The 20,363-nt window shown below is 42.2% G+C and overlaps 1 protein-coding gene across 1 annotated transcript in view; it reads left to right on the top strand.

The window, feature by feature from the left end:
* The window catches only part of LOC146868564 (ficolin-2-like), a 319,234-nt gene that overhangs the window by 106,450 nt on the left and 192,421 nt on the right, over positions 1-20,363 (top strand). The window contains exons 2-3 of the mRNA XM_085611295.1: positions 12,235-12,348; positions 13,303-13,356. Of these exons, the coding sequence (XP_085467421.1) occupies positions 12,235-12,348; positions 13,303-13,356 (168 nt within the window). The remainder of the gene's footprint in view (positions 1-12,234; positions 12,349-13,302; positions 13,357-20,363) is intronic.

The raw sequence follows: 20,363 nt of genomic DNA on the forward strand, positions 1-20,363 counted from the left end.
ACAGGTACTGCCACGTTTATTAACTACGAAAAAGGAAGATTGGGGTACAATTTCAGCCTGTAAACAGAAGCAAGATGAAGACACTAGTGATTACTATGCCCGATTCGAAAAATGTTTTGGTATAAATAGTGGCATAAAAGCAAGTAGCGAATCATACCCGCATCTGTTTGTAACAAAATTAGTAGAAAATGCCCTGCCCCCAGTAAAGAATAGAGTATTAAAATTCGAGAGTACCTGGCAAGGTAACACTCCATCACAAATGTTACAAATGTTACAGTACCATCACAATAGAATTAGAGAGGAACAAGAACATGAACACAGACGCATGAAAGACACGAAAATGAAAATGCTAGTTTCCCAGACAGTCCCAGCTGAAGGACATAAAAAGGGTATGACACATTCCGATTCAGCAGGACCTGTAAAAGGGACATGCAATTATTGTAAAAAGCCAGGTCATTACGTACACGACTGTCCAGTTTTAAAACATAATATCGCCATAGGTAAAACACAAGAAAGATCACGGCCACTCAGACAAGATCAGAATGAACAAGGAGCTCTGCAGCATGCCCAGGCCATGCCAGCCGCACAACAGCCAATACAGTTTGTGCCAGCTGCACCACCGTTGCCTGTTGCTGCCACACAGACAACAACACGACAAATGTATCAGACCGCACAGTATGAATATCCTGAGTATCAGCGTTACGCATGAACTAGCCTAGAGAGGGAAGTTGACTTACCCCTTATCGAGATTCCTGTAGATCAAGAAGGACCTTATGTACATAGTGAATTATTAGGCCAAGATAGAAAATGTTTACTCGATACAGGGGCAAGTCGAACAACTATAAAACGTAGTGAAGTTCCAGGGGCACCCCTCTCAGGCTCTCAGAATATTTCCCTTGGTTTTTCAGGAAAACCTATTGTTAATGAAGTATCACAGCCTCTTCCACTTACGATAGGACCTCTGACCCGAACTACAGATTTATTGCTTACTAAATCATGTCCAGAAAACTTGTTAGGAATAAAAACACTGAAAGCTCTAGGAGCCATAATATGTTGTTCTCCGGAGGGTGTAAGGTTGTTTTTACGTGATTTTAAAGGTCACTATGTGTCTAGAGACATGGATCCCCGACTGCAGACTTTACCTACACATCTATGGGCACAAGGCCCTACTGATGTTGGTTGCATGAATATTACACCATATCGAGTCACATTAAAGGCAGGAGTGGTGCTACCACGAATACGACAATACAAGTTACCACCAGATGCTGTAGTGGCTTTACTACAAATCATTGACGAGCTCATTGCCCAAGGAGTAGTTGTAGAAACAGACTCCAATGTATGTAATTCACCGATAATTCCGATTCTTAAACGAACAGATCCTAAGGCCCCGCCAGTATATCGATTGGTTATTGATCTGCGCGAGTTAAACAAATGCATTGTGCCACAATTTCCTGTGGTCCCAGATATCTCGTCATTACTGACAGCTATTGATTCCGAAGCGACATTCTTTACTGTAATCGATCTCAAGAATGCCTTTTTCAGCGTCCCAATAGATCCGGAAAGCCAATATTTGTTCGGATTTAGTTTAAATGGGCGTAGCTTTAAATTCTCACGCGCACCTCAAGGATTTACAGAAAGTCCCAGCATCTATAGCCAAGCACTAAAACGAGAACTTGACAGTATCCACATGCCAGTTAACACTGCCTTGCTTCAATATGTCGATGATCTGCTGATCACCGCGAGAAGCGAACCGGAATGTGAAAAAGCATCACTGACAGTTTTACAATTTCTAGCCGAAAAGGGGCACAAGGTGTCCCCTTCTAAGCTGCAATTCTGTGTCCAGCGAGTTGTTTATCTTGGACACTCGCTGTCCAAGGAGGGAAGGCAGCTTACACCCGACCGTATTCAGTTAATAGCTAACATGCCAATACCCAAGACACAAAAGGAGGTACGGGCTTTCATAGGCCTCACTTCATATTGTAGGCAGTGGATCCCTCAGTATGCATTTCTAGCAAAACCACTCATTCAGTTAACCACACAGGAGGCAGCCACATCGACTGTTCTCCCTTGGACTCAGGAACATACACAAGCTTTTGAAAGCCTAAAGAAAGCTTTATGTCAAGCACCTGTTTTAGCAACGCCATGTTACAGAAAACAGTTTACACTCTTTGTTACAGAACGCGAAGGTACTGCCTTGTCAGTACTCACACAGGAACAAGCAGGAGCACACAAACCATGTGCTTATTTTTCTAGTACATTAGATCCCGTAGCTCAGGCTTTGCCTGCATGCCTGAAATCAGTAGCAGCGACAGCTTTAGCAATCAGACAAAGCGATGCCATAGTGTTAGGACATCCATTGACAGTTCAAGTACCACACGCAGTAGAGGTTCTTGTAAATAGAACGCAAACACAACACTTGACTATAGCGCGACTTACAGGGTACGAACTTACATTGTTTCAGCCACATATAGAAATCAGACGCTGTAACACATTGAATCCTGCCACACTTTTGCCAGTAACCGGAACAGACCCACTAGCTCATGACTGTATTGAAGTTATTACAATAACGACAAAACCCAGACAAGACTTAACCGATGTCCCATTGTCAGATCCAGACCTGACATTGTATGTAGATGGTTCATGTATGAGAACAAGTACAGGAGAGTTAGTGGCCGCTTACGCAGTCACAACAGATACTGAAGTCATTGAAACTAATCGTATAAATACTTTGTCAGCTCAAGCCGCAGAGCTTATCGCTCTGACACAAGCCTGTATTCAAGCCACGAATAAAAAAGTCAACATATACACTGATTCACGTTATGCATTCGGAGTTGTACATGACTTCGGCGTGCTGTGGCGAGAGAGAGGTTATTTAACTTCCCACGGTGCCCACATTCAGCACGGACCCCTCATTCATGCCTTATTAGATGCAATACATCGACCCACTGCAATATCAATTATGAAATGTAAGGCTCATACGAAGGTTACTGATATCATTTCCCAAGGCAATGATCTAGCCGACAGAACAGCTAAACAGACTGCTCAAACTCAAACCCCCGACATGATAAAGACAATAGTCCCGATACCGACACATTGTATGACAGTTAAAGATCCTACTCTTGACGTAATTGACATACAGACACATGCTACACCAGACGAAATAAAGAAATGGACTGAATTAGGAGGGATTCAAACGGACCAAGGATGGATGATGAAGGAAAAGTCTGTATGGTTCCTTCCTGATTCAATGGTCCAAGTTATAATTAACACTATACATAGTCCAGCACATCTAGGAGAAAAAGCTATGCTAGACAGCATTCAACACATTTGGTTCAATAAACATTTACGAGCAGCAGCCAAACAAAAGGTCCGTACCTGTATGATCTGTTGTCAGTTTAACCCAGGAAAAAGCGTTCCCGTAGAACAGGGTGGATTTCATCCTCCTAATCACCCTTTTGAAGCCCTCCAGATGGATTATATCCAGATGGAACGATGTCGAGGATTCAAATATGTTCTTGTAGTTGTCTGCGCTCTGTCCCGTTGGACAGAGGCATACCCGGTTTCAGATTACACTGCCCCGACTACTGCCAAACAGTTGGTTCGAGAATTCTTCCCACGATACGGTTTACCACGTGTTGTTCACTCAGATAACGGCCAGCCGTTCTCATCCGAATTAATGAAACACGTTTCACTTCTGTTAGGATATCAGTGGAAATTCCACTGTGTCCGACACCCCGAGGCAGCAGGTCTCGTAGAAAGACATAATCAGATACTGAAAATCAGATTGTCCAAAATATGCAGAGAGAAAGGTGTCGACTGGGTAGTAGCGTTACCAGTTGCACTCTTTTACATGAGAATGGTAGCACACTCTCGAACAGGGCTATCCCCGTATGAGGTGATCTTCGGCAGACCACCAAATATGTGGGGGACGCCTATACCACGCAAAATAACTGATATTGACTGTAATATGCTGACAGATTACTTGGCTTCCTTGATGTCTGCACTACAATCTTGTCGTTCACAGGTTGCTGCAGCCTTTCCCGACAACACTGAGGTGAAACCCCATGACGTAGTTCCGGGGGACCTCATACTTGTGAGGAATTTCGACCGAAAGACTCAGCTGGAGCCCAGGTGGAAGTCGCCCAAGTTGGTCCTGCTGACCACAAGGACAGCCGTGAAGATCGAGGGCAGGAAAGGCTGGATTCATTCAAGCCATATCAAGAAATTTCATGGACTTCCTGCAGATGTAAACAGCCCACCTCGTGTGTCTTCACCCATTGACTCAAAACTTCCTTTTGTTGAACAGAATAACTCTGAACACTACAAACTAAAGCTTAGGCCCAACAAGTCGAGCAATTTGATTGTTTAAGTCCTCTCCAAGGTGAAGCGGTTGAATTGTCTCTGACATGTATCCCTTGGACCTGAGTAGAGAAAATACCCGGAAAATGTTGAAACGACAGGCGTATTGTAAATCACTGCGTAGCCACTGCATAGTGACATTATTAATTTTGTTTTTCTTGAGTCTTTTAATAATTACTGCAAGTATATTGTTGCACATATATTACCCTATTTCTAGACATGTTTATAATGTTACTGCTGAACATTCTTTTAGTGACTTACCTCCGCATGAATTGTCTTATAGACTTGCGCTGCGCAATAACACTTTCATTAGTATGTTACATCATTCCCATCAGACTAGTAATGCTACTAATTGTTGGGTGTGTGGCCGGCTCCCTCCCTATCAGAATTATGAAGGTGTCCTGCCTTTCTTTCCACATCCATTTACACATAATGGCTCCTGTGGAGCATGGTTTAGTTTAATCAATTCCATAGACTCAGACACAGCAGTTTACCAAGATCATTGGGTATGGGGAAACCTGAACCTAGTTTTACTCAAGGTCTGCTACCCTGACAAGGAGGGTCGCCCCAAAAGAACAGGAACTGATCTAGAAAATGAAGTATATGGATTAGGTAATTTTACACCTAATCTCATGATTCTAAATGTCGTATCCGAAGTTGAACTAGTCTTACCCACCATGTCAGTATTCCCAGCGAAGGGTGAATTGTGTGTAAGAAAGGTTGGTTCCATACATATGGGCCATAGTAAATGCACTACTATAGTAGAATTCAGTGATCAAGGCAAATCTTCATTTAGAGCTTATCGCCACTCCTACTTTATATGTGGTCAGACTGCATATATGCGTCTACCTCTAGATTGGGATGGTACCTGCTACATTGCATTCCTTTTGCCACCTGTTTTCCTAGCTCCTCCTGATTATTACAGAAATATTCATTTAGTACACAACAGAGAGCGGAGAGATCTCCCCATTGTCGATTACACTGAGACGGCATGGGACAAGTATGTAGATTTTAATAAAGGCATCTTTCCCTATATAGGTACTGTTACTAATAGTAAGCTGATACGTAGATTAACTAGAACCCTTGAAGCAGTAGTGAATGAGACTATTTCCGCCTTAGGCAATTTAACAGAAGAGCAGTCTGCTATGCGGATTGTTGTGCTTCAAAATCGTCTTGTCCTTGACGTCATCCTGGCTGATAGGGGCGGAGCTTGTAGGGTCATCGGATCAAGCTGCTGCGTATTCATACCAGAAAATTCGCCATCTGTATATAAAGCCATCACTCGCCTTCATAAGATTGTAAACCAGATACACCAGAACCCAGGCACTTGGACTTGGTCCAGTTGGTTTTGGAATGTGATATCAGCCTGGGGATGGAGAGTTTTATCCTTCCTAGGTATTGGCCTTCTCATACTATTCAGTTGCTGTCTATGTCTACAATGTGGACCAGCGATCTGTGGTCTGTGTGCCACATCGTGTATTCCACCACCAAGATTTCATTCGTCACGGAAGAAGAAAGAAGAACAAATGATGCTATATGAACAGATCAATGGATTGATGAAGATTGATATCTCTTAACGGGCAAGTAGGGGACAAGGAGGGAATGTGGAAATATGGATTTTTCTGGTCAGTTATGTCCCCTATCTTGGACCCCAACGGTTCTATGTGCATGTCACAAGTACATGTATGTTCCCTCCAGTTCCAGTTATGAAGACGCAAATACATGTGCGTCCACCGTCAACATGTCCTCTGTCAGATCCGCCATGAATAGGCCGGATATTCCATTCCTAAATATGAAAGGCCACCGGCTTTATATGGTTCACTTATGCCATTTTACAGTCCAGGCAAGTAGGCCCTGATTCTGTCATCAAACTCCTCTTGCTTTCTGCCTCTGAAAACTCGAGTCTGAGCCTGCATCTGTGACCATGAACTTTGTCTCATTCTCTGCGCGGCTCACGAAGCCTGACATCAGCCTATTCTCTGCCAAGAACTGTATTTCACCTTCGAATTATCTGCTTCACTCCTTAGCCGATGCATTCCTGTCTAGCAGCTTAAGTAAACATTCTTCCAGCTACTGAGCAAAGGCTCGGCTTCTCTGTCCTCATGCAAGTAATTCATAGCCCTGTTACCATGGAATATTCCTACCCCCTCACATTCAGTGTAGACACTTAGACGCTTGTACACGCACGCACAGTCAGTATAGAATAGATTCTGTCCGAGAGTCCTTCTTTTGTGGATAACATAGTTCTTTAAACATAGGATGTTAGATATGATTTGGGATTAGGTTGACTTGACCCCCCAGACTTTTTGTCTCCACATGTAGAGCTAAATGTCAAGTCCCCTTCACCCCCTAGTTACACGTCAATTACACGTCATGCTGCTGCGCGCGCATCTATGCCAAGTATTATCTTATAGATCCACCTATATGTGACATCATAACCAATTATGTTCCTTTTTACTCCTTATTACACCCATTTTCGGTTACGCATATGAATCGTCAATTTCCTTATCAATTGTTACGCCTACTGCATTCGCTTCATTGTAATGTATGTACTATAAAAGTTACTTCTTGTCAATAAAGTATGTACTTCACTTCCTGAACCTCCGTGGTGATGGAACTTGGAGCAACCGATTATAATCGATTATTGGAATAAAGCCCATTCCGAACCTCTAATACCACGGATTCTGCCTCTCATTTCACTGAGCTATTTTATTATGTTTCTGTATCAAATTAAGTCCCGGTAAAGGAATTTTATTTATTTATTTGGGACGCTTACCTTAGTATCAGGTGTTTCCACAGTGATATATTCACTCAGCTCCGCTGTCACCAGAAATTTCATTATCCGGCGAGCTATTGTTACTTCTACTGCACTGTCCAGCATCGTCATAGCCCATTCCCCGTTCAGTAGTTGAGTCCTCAGAATTCTGGGCTTGTCTGATCTTAAGACCTGCTACTTTCTTCTTTTTGAATTGATGTTTTTGTTTTGGCTTTTCTTCCTTTTTGGATGCGTAGTATGAAGTGTGTTGTGCGTCTCTGGACTTTGTACACTCTTCTAATCTGTGCTCTGACCGTCCTTCCCTCTTGGAGTTTTTTGATGAACCCTGAAAGGAACGTGTATCAGTGTCCTGATACCTTTCAGGTTTTTTAATGTTATCTCTATTCCTAAGGTTACACCTCCTTTCGGTGGGCTCCTACCGAGGAGACCTACCTCTGTATTCAGATCAATTATTTTGTTGTTTGTTATTATCCCATTTCTTCTTTGAAGAAACTGGTATTTGCTTGGGTTGTTCTTTCTCTGGACCTCCCATTAGTTGCGGTTTTACTGGTCTAGCTCCCATACTATCTCTACCCAATTCTGCATAAGCAGTTTCAATAATTTTAGGTAATTCAGTCTCCTGTTGTAAAGGAGTAAAATCTCTCAGGCTAAGAAAAGGGAAGTGATCCCTGATGATCACATCCTGTTTGTGATGGTCCCTTCCTTTTCCCCTGTGACATAAAAAGAAAAAAGAAAATAAATTATGCAATTCATGTCGTATGCATTTGATAAAATCAAGGACATACAAATGCATTATAGAGAACTTACCAAACACGTGATATACTCATAAAGAATTTGAACAGTTCTAGAAACCCAAAGGAGTTTCTTAGAGGAGATATATACTGTGTAGTGCCCCTAGTTTCATGTAGGTGAATACCTAATTCTTCATCTAAATTATGCCCTTTTGGGAATCTACATTGTAGATTAGGAATATGCCAGGATTCTCTTTTCCTAAATTGTAGGGTTCTGTTCCCACCTCTGTAATTCTGGTGTATCTGCTCTATAATGAAATACTGGTGAAAGGGGGATGGGAGCACACTGCCATCACTTCTCAGCATCATTACCTCTAGGCATCTTGGTCGATGTAGTACATTGTTTTTCGCTCAGTACAATGTTTGAAATGATAATTGGCTAATGCCATATTTTTTGTAGCGTATCCCTAGACACGTGTTTCTGGATTCCTCCGTCATCAGTAGGGAAAAGGTTAGTAGGTTGCTGGACATCCTGCCACCTAATTTTCACATTGTGCTACGCAAACAAATGATGGACGGAATGCTCAATAAATCATACATTCTCCCCCAGTCAAGAGATCTGGGTTAAATCCATTGTTCGTTTGCTCACCATTCCACCCCAGTTTAGACCCAGCCATATGCAAATCAGTCTTGACCCTGTGCCTCATGGGAGCAGTCCAGACCGAACTGTCAAGCCAGGTCCTCCCTGGACCGGAAACAAGCATCCTGGGACCGGTTTCTGGGTATTACCCTTCATCAGCCAGGCTAGCTTGAATCCAGTGGCACAATGAGGAAGAGACCCCTTGTCTGGGCATAGCCATCCCAATTAGGGCAAAAAGTGCTACGCAAACAAATGATGGATAGAATGCTGAATAAATCATTTCGGTCTGGACTGTTCCCATGAGACACAGGGTCAGGATCATTTGTTTGTGTAGCACTTTTCGCCCTAAGTGGGATGGGTATGCCAAGACGTGGGTCCATTGCTCACTCTGCCACTGGATTCAAGCTAGCCTGGCTGATGAAGGGTAATACCCAGAAACCGGTCCCAGGATGCTTGTTTCCGGTCCAAGGAGGACCTGGCTTGGCAGTTCGGTCCGGACTGCTCCCATGAGGCACAGGGTCAAGACTGAATTCGATATGGCTGGGTCTAAACTGGGGTGGCATGGTGAGCAAAAGAACAATGGATTTTACCCAGATCTCTTGACTGGGGGTGAATGTATGATTTATTCAGCATTCCGTCCATCATTTGTTTGCGTAGCACTTTTTACCCTAAGTGGGATGGTTCTGCCCAGACGTCGGTCCCTTGCTCACTGTGCCACTAGATTCAAGCTAGCCTGGCAGATGAAGGGTAGTACACAGAAACCGGTCCCAGGATGCTTGTTTCCGGTCCAGGGAGGACCTGGCTTGGCAGTTCGGTCTGGTCTGTTCCCATGAGGCAAAGGGTCAAGACTGATTTGCATATGGCTCGGTCTAAACTGGGGTGGCATGGCGAGTAAAAGAACAATGGATTTAACCCAGATCTCTTAACTGGTGGTGAATGTATAATTTATTCAGCATTCCGTCCATCATTTGTTTGCGTAGCACTTAATTTTCACTGGCACAATTAGACTCAGGGCAAGCAGGCGCTCCCAAGATCGTCAGCTCAAGCGACTCAAGGGAGCCTTTTATAACAGTGAAAGGGATAGGAGCACACGGCCATCACGTCTCAGCATCATTACCTCTGGGCATCTTGGTCGATGTAGTACATTGTTTTTCGCTCAGTACAATGTTCGAAATGATAATTGGCTAATGCTATATTTTTAGTAGCGTATCCCTAGACACGTGTTTCTGGATTCCTCCGTCATCAGTAGGGAAAACGTTAGTAGGTTGCTGGACATGCTGGCACTTAATTTTCACAGGCACAATTCCACTCAGGGCAAGCAGGCACTCCCAAGCTCGTCAGCTCAAGCGGCTCAAAGGAGCCTTTTATAACGTTGAAAGGGGATAGGAGCACACTGCCGTCACGTCTCCGCGTCATTACTTCTGGGCATCTTGGTTGATGTAGTACATTGTTTTTTGCTCAGTACAATGTTCGTAATGATAATTGGCTAATACTATATTTTTAGTAGCGTATCCCTAGACACGTGTTTTTGGATTCCTCCGTCATCAGTAGGGAAAATGTTAGTAGGTTGCTGGACATGGTGTCCCTTCCTGCACATAAAAAATCATTAAAACAAGCATTTGCAATGCAATCAGTCTCGCCTTTGGGACCTTATATGTATTTAGCTATGCAGCACATTAGCCTGGGTACTGAAACATCTACTGTTCTTTAACATGGAGGGAAAGTAAGCACCAAATTGTGTGACACGCCAGGTATGGGAACACATAGAGAGAAACATTGCCTTTCAGCTGTAAATGGTATAGTCCAAAGCTCTGCTTTTAATATAAAATCAGGGCCTTCGGTGGTCATATCACTAAAAATACAAGATTTGAAACAAATATTGTCTAAGCATTTGTATTCAGGGTAGTTGAAGATATAGAAAGGAAGTAACTAAGGTTTTCTGCACCAAATAACTTTAAGAACCCTTTAATTTTTATAGACATCTTGCAACAAACCCATGCAAATATGATTAAGCTTCAAAATTCGAAAAGTGTATTTCATTAACTGCAGCTCACCTTAGTACATCAGTTTATATCAGTGCATTGAGAAGTTTTTTTTTTTTAAGTGATATTTTTCAAACATGAATGTAAGAAACATTCATGCATCTTTCAACCCACACTGACAATCACACTAGTGATCTAAAAGGCCAATTACTTGTTATGTGCCCTCTTTGGGCACACAACTTGCAGTTTAAGTGTCTTAGGGAGAAGAAATGCAACTGCATACCTGTTGACAGCAAAGGCTGCCAATATGAGTGGCAGCGTGAAGACAGTGTTCCCTGCGAAATGCAAACACACGCTGTGGTCTCCCTCTGGGACTCAGCTTTATCGGCTTCAGGCAAGATGCAGCATCTACGAAGTGCGAAGTGAGCTGGCAGTAGGTGAGACCTTTTCTGGCAGAATCTTGTGCAATAATCTGGGCGAAGGACCTCTTCTGACACGTGGTCAAGTGGCAGTCCTTATCTACTAAATTTGATCAGAAATTGTAATATCTGACATATAAGAATGTCTGACATAGATTATGTTCATCAAGTTGTGTGCGTTAGACATTTCCTAGTGAAGATATATACAATAAACGTACGATAATTCAGAATTCAATATTTCGGCTCTATGTCTGTATTTGTTCTTATCTAACCTTGACATGGTGAAAAGTTGACAATTGTCCCTGACGAATGTTGCATCAAGTGTTGTCTCTATGTCATTAATCGAATGACCTGATGCTTTCACAGTTCTAAGAAAGATAAGGTTAGCTGACATATGTGTCTAATGGCAGACATAACATTGATTCCATAAACATCTGTGAATATGGTGACTTCAATTGTCTAAGATTGAGAAGATGGCGACCTACATTACCTAAGATGAAGTCAGTACCTACATAAACTGGAGTCGGACCGTAGGGGCTTTACGTCGACATGCTGTCACAGCATCTTCCTGATTGGCAGGAGTGGAGAACCACTGTAAATCATTTTTCCCACCCCACAAGGACCACTATTCAGCTACATCTTTTAGAGAAAGTGGAACTGCTAAATGAATGCCAGTGGAGCCTCTGCTGGCTCTGGAGGCTTTCAATCATAGGCTTGCACCCATCTGATCCACCGCAATGCCCCTGCCTTGCCTGTATTATGAGGTTTTCTTCATGCATGCATACTTTCCCTACCTGGGTTTATCATGTTAGGTTTAGAGGTCCCAGCGGGAGAAAACAAATAATGGCCAGCACTGGCCAGCACATGCAGGGAGAAAACTCTCTGCTCATCGTGCCCAATACCTTTTTTGTTTTTCACAAATAAACTTCCAAAGATTGGTGAACAAGCAAAAAACATGGCACCATTTTGTCATTTCTGACCAATGTACTCCCACCTTTTTGGCAGGATACTCGCTTCAGAAATAAACCACTGTTGAGGTGGAAAACTGAAAATAGGCTGGAGACCCGCCACATGGTGAGGCAGGTGATGCCTTTGCCACCCCAAAGGCCCAAAAAATTCAGAGGCCCCTGCTGGGGTTTAAATGACTCACTCACCATGCTCAGGAATGCTCAGCCAAATCAGAACTAATATTTCTGTAGTGTCTTGAGTCAAGTGCCTCCTACTTGACATCTGTTTATGACAAAGTTTCTACTGCTGCCACCAGTAAATTATATTTTGTACTCTCCCTTTCTTGTCTATGCCTAACTTTAGCTTTTCTTTTTCTCAGTTGTGCAGATTATTGGTCTTCATGGTAATGAGAAACTTGCCATCCTCCGAGGCTGCCCCGGGAGCTCAGGAGCAGCAGGACCTAAAGGAGAACCTGGAGCCCCAGGAACAAAAGGTAAACTCAGAAATGGGAAGTAACAGGCCCTTGATATCTGGGTGAGTCATGCCATTACAAATGGCACTAGTATTCAGCAAACCCATTTGATATCTGCCTCAGCACATGATTACATCTGCATCACTTGACAGCTGTTCATGCCATTAAAAAGGCCTCCGTGTGAGTGAGAGCCTTTTTGTATGTCAGTACCAAACTGGGAATTCACTGCCTTTCAGCTGCATGCCATGTTTAATAATTCTGCTTCCCATAAGCCCCCTAAAACCTGTTTGTTTCCCCCAACCAGCGAATTATCAGCTTATCTTTACCTTATCTAATATCTCAGTGCCAAGTTCCTTTTCAAGGTCACTGTGCGCTCTAGAAATGGCTCTTATTCATTCACGATGGAGTCCATAAGAAGTCAAACTCTACATCAACAGATGCAGATGAGGGATCGTTTATTGCAGTAAATGGGGAAATGGAGAGCAGGACAGACAGAGATTCTGGCAGGGTCATCAGAAGAACCACTATCTACTATTACAGGAGTCACAACCAGTGCTTTTTGGGGGTAGGTAGCCCTTAATTGATTTTTATCAAAAGCTTGATCAAAACCCTGAGCACAATGGAAAACAAAGGGACCACAAACAGCAGCCCCTTTGGCCATTGGAATGAGAAGGCAACCTCTCTCCAATCTACTGCCAATAGAGTCATTAGAGACATTTAGCAGAAGTCTGGGAGAAGGGCATTTGACTACCTGGACTGAGGAAATTGATCTTAAATGACAATTTTCATGATACATCGTATAAACTACTCACCACAGTACAAATAGTCCATTATTACAGTTTGAGTGCAGATAAAGATCACAGCTTTGTGCATGAATCATTGGCATGTTTCCCCTAGGCAGTCGTCACACTATAATTGTTTTCAAGTGCTGTTTTTAGGATTTATTTTTTGAATATCTCACATGTTGTGTTTCAGGAGACAATGGTGCATCAGGAATTCATGGGAAAGCGGGTCCACCAGGAGAAACAGGTAAGGCTAGGTGTTATATTCTTCTCATGCATTAACATGTTATCTGTGTATTTCTATGTATTGCCTTGGAATGCTTTCTGCTCCCTAGCAACCTGTCCTCTCTGATGCTGTTGTGGAATGTAGACAGCAGAGAGATAGCAGTTGCTGTGGAGAGTGGCTGGTGTTTACAGGGGTCATTCCTGTTTACTGAAATAAACTCTCTAAACCATTTCTAATGTGTGACCCTGCCTCTTCCAAACTAGGGTACCACAATAAAGGGTCATTAAGTAAAGCTTTGCTGCCAGGGAATGGAAGGAGGCAAAATTACATTTTTGCTTAGTCCCTAAAAACTCCTTCACAGGCCCAGATGATAATAGGTATGATTTAATGTCTCTAGAACATAAAGGAGTAAATGCGGTGAAAGTAAATAATCTTTTCTTTGAATTCAAATTTTGTAGCCCGTTCTCCCAATATTGTTTTATGGTCTTTGTGTCCTCATAGCCTTAACCCTGGTGAAGGATTTAACATGAGGGGACTGTTTCCAATTCTACCGGTGTACTCAGTTAGTGTGCCATTCATTCTTGGGTGCGATCAGTCACTAACATTCCAGGCCATGCTGATAAACGATTGCTCAAGTGAATCTGACATTGAATCCAGGAGCATGGGACAACTTTCATTCTATCCAGGAGTGCTGGGTAGTGCTGTAAGAGATCATTTACGCTGGGTTTACTGAATGACAGTTCTTTAATGAACATGATTGTCCTGCGAATTGCACACACACACACACGCAGAATGACAGTGGGTGAGCTTGGCCGCAGTACCCAGAACTCCTGGAGGCAGGTAGTGAGTGTATGGTTTGATGGCCATTCTGCTTGGGACCTGCACTGCAGCGACAAACGGTAAATACAGTTCTAAATAAAATGGGTACCTCCTGAAAGGGACTGGTTATTCTTTTCAGGGTTAGTAATTAATTAAACTGGAAAGATGTTAAAATGTCTTCTTCTTTTTAACCATTATTTGGTTAAAATATTGCCTAGAAACACAGCTGCCCTCTAGTGCCTCTTCAGCATTCCTGTATCTAGAGAGTTGCCAGGATGGCCACAAGGCCAGGTGTGGCCTGGTACACTTCTCTGTCAGGAGCAGATGTGGGCCACTAGTAGAAGGCCTGTTGAGGAGGTAATAGGCTTTGGGGTGTGATGCAGCCTTTCTTTTTCCTCAGACAGTTTGGGAATGAGGTCATTACCAAAGGGGAGGACTGTGTGAATAGGCACGGAGCTTTAACCAAAATAGGAGAATTACAAGAAGGAAGGATGCCCCAACACCAATTTAGGCCTAGCAGTGAACTTGAGCTGTTGGTGTGAGAATCTCTCACTGTTTATGATGCATTGCTGTAGTGGTTGATCCAGATAATCCTACCCACCTGCTATGGCAGCAGAGATTCAGTGTGCTGCTCTCTAATGAATCACATGATCCAGACGAGAGGCAGCCTAAATTGTTGTAGGAGAGACTGTAGGACCCAAATGGCCTGGAACACCAGTCATAACAGGCTGAAGCTGCACCTAATCTTGGCATGGGTCATGGGTGGTGTTCAGTGATGCTCAGCAACATGTCTGCATCACTAACACACTGTTTGCAGTAAGCTGAGACAATTAGTCATTCCCCCCTCTACAGCCATCCACTACATCATCATAGAAGGCGTATCTTGTATTCCTGGCCTGCCTCTTTACGGAGTGTGATGTCACCTGCACTCCAGTGTTGTCACAGTTCAGATGAGGTGTCTGATGTTTGACTGGAAATACCTTCACATCTCTGGCCTGTGGATAATAAATCTTCTTACTTGACTCACACCTGGCGCGCCCACCTTACCACAGTCTACTGTGTGCAACAATAATCCATCCCGACTTTCACAGCACAAACATGGATGATTCTTTGATCACATCAATGCAGGGAGTACATCAGAATAGATAGGTTGCAGGTTACATGTAAGACAGACATCCCACCAGGAGTAAGATACTTCTCTGCAGCCTCCTGTCCCAAGTACTGTAAATGCTAACTCAACATTCTCCGTACGTAGAAATATTCTGGAGCAGAATCATATCTCTTATCTGCCAAAGGTAGCATAAAACCGAGAGGAAATCATTTTTGCAACAACCTGTGGTGCGCGATCCACATCATTATTTATATGTCCAGGGGCCTAGCGGTGTTATGGTATTAAGGGGAAGGCCTCACCATTCACAGTACCCTCTAGCTTGTCTCTACATCCCCCTATTTCAGTCTCTCTTTTCTGTCTCTCTTGTTCTCCCCAACCATAGAGCTTTGAGACAACTTTAGTGTGAGATAAGGTGCTATACAAAACACCAGCACACCACTTACATGAGTCATGCTCAATTTACAAATTTGTGCAGGATCTAAACTAGTTGTGTGCCACAGGTAGGACATTAAAACACATCTTACCTTAATCTAAAAAGGGCCTCAGTTTATGGCTTATTGTGCAGGCCTCAGCATGACCAATGTTTTCACAATACCCCACTGATTCTAGTAGATATATCTCATTACGGAGAGTAGAAAATGTCACAGAGGGACAGAGCAAAGGCAACATGCCAGCTCCTTTAACATTCTACAATAAAAACATATCAACAAACTGTATGTTACACAATACTGATAACCCCAGATTTCTGAGCGATTCTTCAATGAGATAGATTTGAAGAAATACAAAAACGAGGATGTTGGTAAGCGTTAAAGACCTGTTATGTAATATTATGCATATTTGTAAAGTGCACTATCACCCGCAGGGGTATTCTGGCACGGAGTAGGTGTGTGTGCATAGCCCAGCCTAAGGTAGGTTGGTTAATTGAAAAGTCAGGTCTTCAGCTTCTTGTGGAATTTAAGAAGACAGGAGGAGGCTTTGAGTTGGATTGGATGGTTGTTCTCAGCTTTAGGAGCATTGTAAGAGAATGCTTGTCCTCCTGATCTGGTTCTGTGTATGTATGGGAAGTGTCCAAGTAGGGGTCTTTTGGAGCGCAGGTGTCTGGGTGATTGGTGGAAGGAGATGTGACTGTTCAGGTAGGTGGGGCCTGAGTGGTGTAGTGCTTTGAATGTGTGTGTGATGGAGCACTGGGCCTGTCTTACAATTTATCCTGCAATTAACCTTTGATAGTTACCTGAGAGGTAAAGGGGAGTCAACATCAATCTAACAATTCAATTTACAGTGTAACCTATTGGGTTACATATAAAGGACCTGGAATCAATAGGTAAAGTCAAAGGAGTTTATAGCAAATTAAGGGCCAAACTAAAGTATATCAATCTCAAAAACATGTTGTAGAGATACAAAATCACCACGGGTATGCCAAACTGTAGAACGAAATTCAGTCTTCGGGCCATATTCTTAAGGATCTATCGCCGAGTTAAACGCACTTTATCGCAGCCAAAGTCGCAATAAATTCATCGCCCCATTCACAAGCTGGTGCTAACAGCCCATATCACCAGTTTACCTGCGATAGCAGTCGCAAAAAACATCGCAACAGATGACCCTGGCAACTAATGCTAATGAGATGCAGAGTAAGCGTTCCCGTGCAAAAAGCCACGACAACACCACTCCACAACATTCTCAACGACCAGCCAGATCGGCCATAAGATCACAAAACATGCAATAAGGCGCGTTAGCAGCAGAATCTAACACCTTCTTTGACCTGGTGCAAAGTTGGACGACAACCTGCACCATCAAAGGGAGAGCAGCCCAGAGCCACACCTGAAGAACAACAGATGCCAGGGAGCCACTGACCATGCATCCCGGAGCCCCAAGAGGGCAACAACACCCACCGCTGCCACCCCCAGGACCCCACCATCCCCCCTCCCGGGGCCCCACTCCGGGCACCCCCACCCACCCCCGGACAAAGATATGTCACATCAATGTTACGACATCATGAACAAAACAATGTGCCTGATGTCGCACAATTACAACACCTAACATACATGTGTGGTAAGAAAAATGAGAATCATACATTCATCTTAGAATTGCCAAACAATTTGTTTCATTCAGAATAAACACAAAACAACTATTTAGAAGAGTCATGGCGGATCCTCTCAGGACAATCTGTAAGTCACAGCCTGCAAAACAAACTCCTAGACTAGAAGGTGTGTCATGCGCTCATCAAAGGACAGAGAGAGCGAGCGAAAGAGAGAGAGATAGAGATAGAAAGTGTGAGAGAAAGAGAGGGAGAGAGAGAGAAAGAGAGAGAGAAAGAGAGAGAGAAAGAGAGAAATTATACAAGGAGTGCTAGGCCAATAGGGCACTTAGCTCATATATGCCAACTGTTGTGTGTGTATCGCTATTGGTGCACACTAAGTCAAAGGCCTGGCATCAATTGCCATGCAAAGGCCACATCATATTTAAAAAATGCAAGCAGTAGTCAGACGAACATTAGGTATGAAAGTTCCTTTGTCTCAATACACAAGGCGGAAGGACATCTGAACCCCCGACCTTGGTCTTGAATGCAGCTGGCACTCCCTGCGGGAAATACCATCCCAGATCTTGACGACTCCCACACCACGAACTGCGCGAATGAAATACCAATGTGTCCACACCCACACACCATTGTCCCTGCTTGAGGTACACCTGCATGGGATGCCCTTGACACATAAGTAACAAGCATTTGCAATGCAATAGGTCTCGCCTTTAAGAGAGTTTGAGCTATTGTCATTGTAAATGACAATGCCTTTCATTTACGTGTTTTGAGAACCTGTAAGCGGTCCGTAAACACGCACTTTGTACTAACAGCTGGCAGTAAAAGAGGCGCAGTTACTGCCAGCCTTGCTTCTCAAAGCAAGTACAAAGTGAGTGTTAACGCACTGCTTGCAGGTTTTCAAAACACATAAATACAAGCATTTACAATGCAATGGTCTCGGCATTGGTAAAGTTAGAGCTATTGGCATTGCTCATGACATTATTTTTGTTTATGTTTTTGTTTTTAAAACATTTAAAGAAACAGCATTGTTATTTACAATGTCAATAGCTTAATCACTCTCAAATGCGAGACCTATTGCATTTGCACCCACACACAGAGCCACCTACATACACACTGATTAAGCTATTGACATTGTAAATAACAATGCCGTTTCTTTACATGTTTTAAAAACAAAAACATAAATAAAAATAATGTCATGAGCAATGCCAATAGCTCTAACTTTAACAATGCCGAGACCGTTGCAGTGGAAATGCTTTTTTTTCTTCTCTGGGTAAGAAGGAAAAGACAGAGTCCTGTTACTTCTCTGCCGCCTGTCCTCGAACGCCAGGAACGCCAAGCTTTATTTATAGGCGATGGTAATTTCTTGCGTCCCGGGAAGCATCTCGCATTTGTTGGAGCTGGAGCTATTGGTATTGTAAATGGCAATGTTTTGTACTTTGAAAAAGGTCTTGTGTTTGTTGGAGCTATTCACATTGTAAATGGCAATGTTTTTTATTTATCCTTAGGGTTTTATATAGCACGAACTTAACAGCCTCAGTTGTGAATTTCGATTCATTAAAGTTTTGTGAGCCCTGAAATTTGCACAAGTAAAGTGCTAACAGTATAAATATGGGCACTGTTTAATAAACGAAGCCACTGCAATACAAGAGCAAAGGTGACCGAGTGACTGCTTCTGGGTTGACGGAGTTGCTTACACTCACTGGCCGTTAAAGCTAGCTAGCCCGCTACTATGAGTTTATCAAACTTAATGCTATGTTTTCTTATGTTATGTTATGCTATGCAATGCTATGTTTTGTTATGCTATGCTATGTTTTGTGTATGCTATGCTATGTTTTGTTATGCTATGTTTTGTTTTGTTTTGTTATGCTATGCTATGTTTTGTTATGTTTTGTTTTGTTATGCTATGCTATGTTTTGTTGTGTTTTGCTATGCTGTTTTGTTATGCTATGCTATGCTATGTTTTGCTATGCTTTGTTTTGTTATGCTATGCTTTGTTGTGTGTTGCTATGCTATGTTTTGTTATGTTATGCTATGATATGTTTTGTTATGCTATGTTTTCTTGTGTTTTGTTATGCTATGCTTTGTTATGCTATGTTTGTTTTGTTTCTGCTATGCTATATTTTGTTTAGTTATGCTATGCTATGTTTTGTTGTGTTTTGGTATGTTATGCTATGTTTTGTTATGCTACGTTGTGTTTTGTTATGCTATGCTATGTTTTGTTTTGTTATGCTATGTTTTGTTGTGTTTTGTTATGCGATACTATGTTTTGTTATGCTATGTTTTGTTTTGTTATGCTATGCTATGTTTTGTGTTTTGTCATGTTATGCTACGTTTTGTTATGCTATGCTATGTTTTGCTATGCTATGCTTTGTTTTGTTATGCTATGTTTTGTTATGCTATGTTTTGTTGTGTTTTGTTATGCTATGCTATGTTTTGTTATGCTCTGCTATGTTTTGTTGTGTTTTGCTATGCTGTGTTTTGTTATGTTATGCTATGATGTTTTGTTTAGTTGTGTTTTGTTATGCTATGCTTTGTTATGCTATGCTATATTTTGTTGTGTTTTGTTATGCTATGCTATGTCTTGTTATGCTATGCTATGTTGTGTTTTGTTATGCTATGCTATGTTTTCTTATGCTATGCTGTGCTTTGTTTTGTTATGCTATGTTTTGTTGTGTTTTGTTATGCTATGCTATGTTTTGTTTTGTTATGCTATGCTATGTTTTGTTGTGTTTTGGTATGCTATGTTTTGTTATGCTATGTTTTGTTTTGCTATGCTATGGTATGTTTTGTTATGCTATACTATGTTTTGTTATGCTATGTTTTGTGTTTTCTTATGCTATGCTATGTTTTATTTTGTTATGCTATGCTATGTTATGCTATTTTTTGTTATGCTATGCTATGTTTTGTTATGCTATGCTATGTTTTGTTTTGTTATGCTTTGTTATGCTATGTTTTGTTTTGATATTTTTTGTTGCTATGCTATTTTTTGTTGTGTTTTGTTATGCTTTAATATGTTTTGTTATGCTGTGCTTTGTTGTGTTTTGCTATGCTATGCTTTGTTTT

Source organism: Triturus cristatus, chromosome 1_2, assembly GCF_964204655.1.
Source record: "Triturus cristatus chromosome 1_2, aTriCri1.1, whole genome shotgun sequence".
Taxonomy (NCBI): Eukaryota; Metazoa; Chordata; class Amphibia; order Caudata; family Salamandridae; genus Triturus; species Triturus cristatus.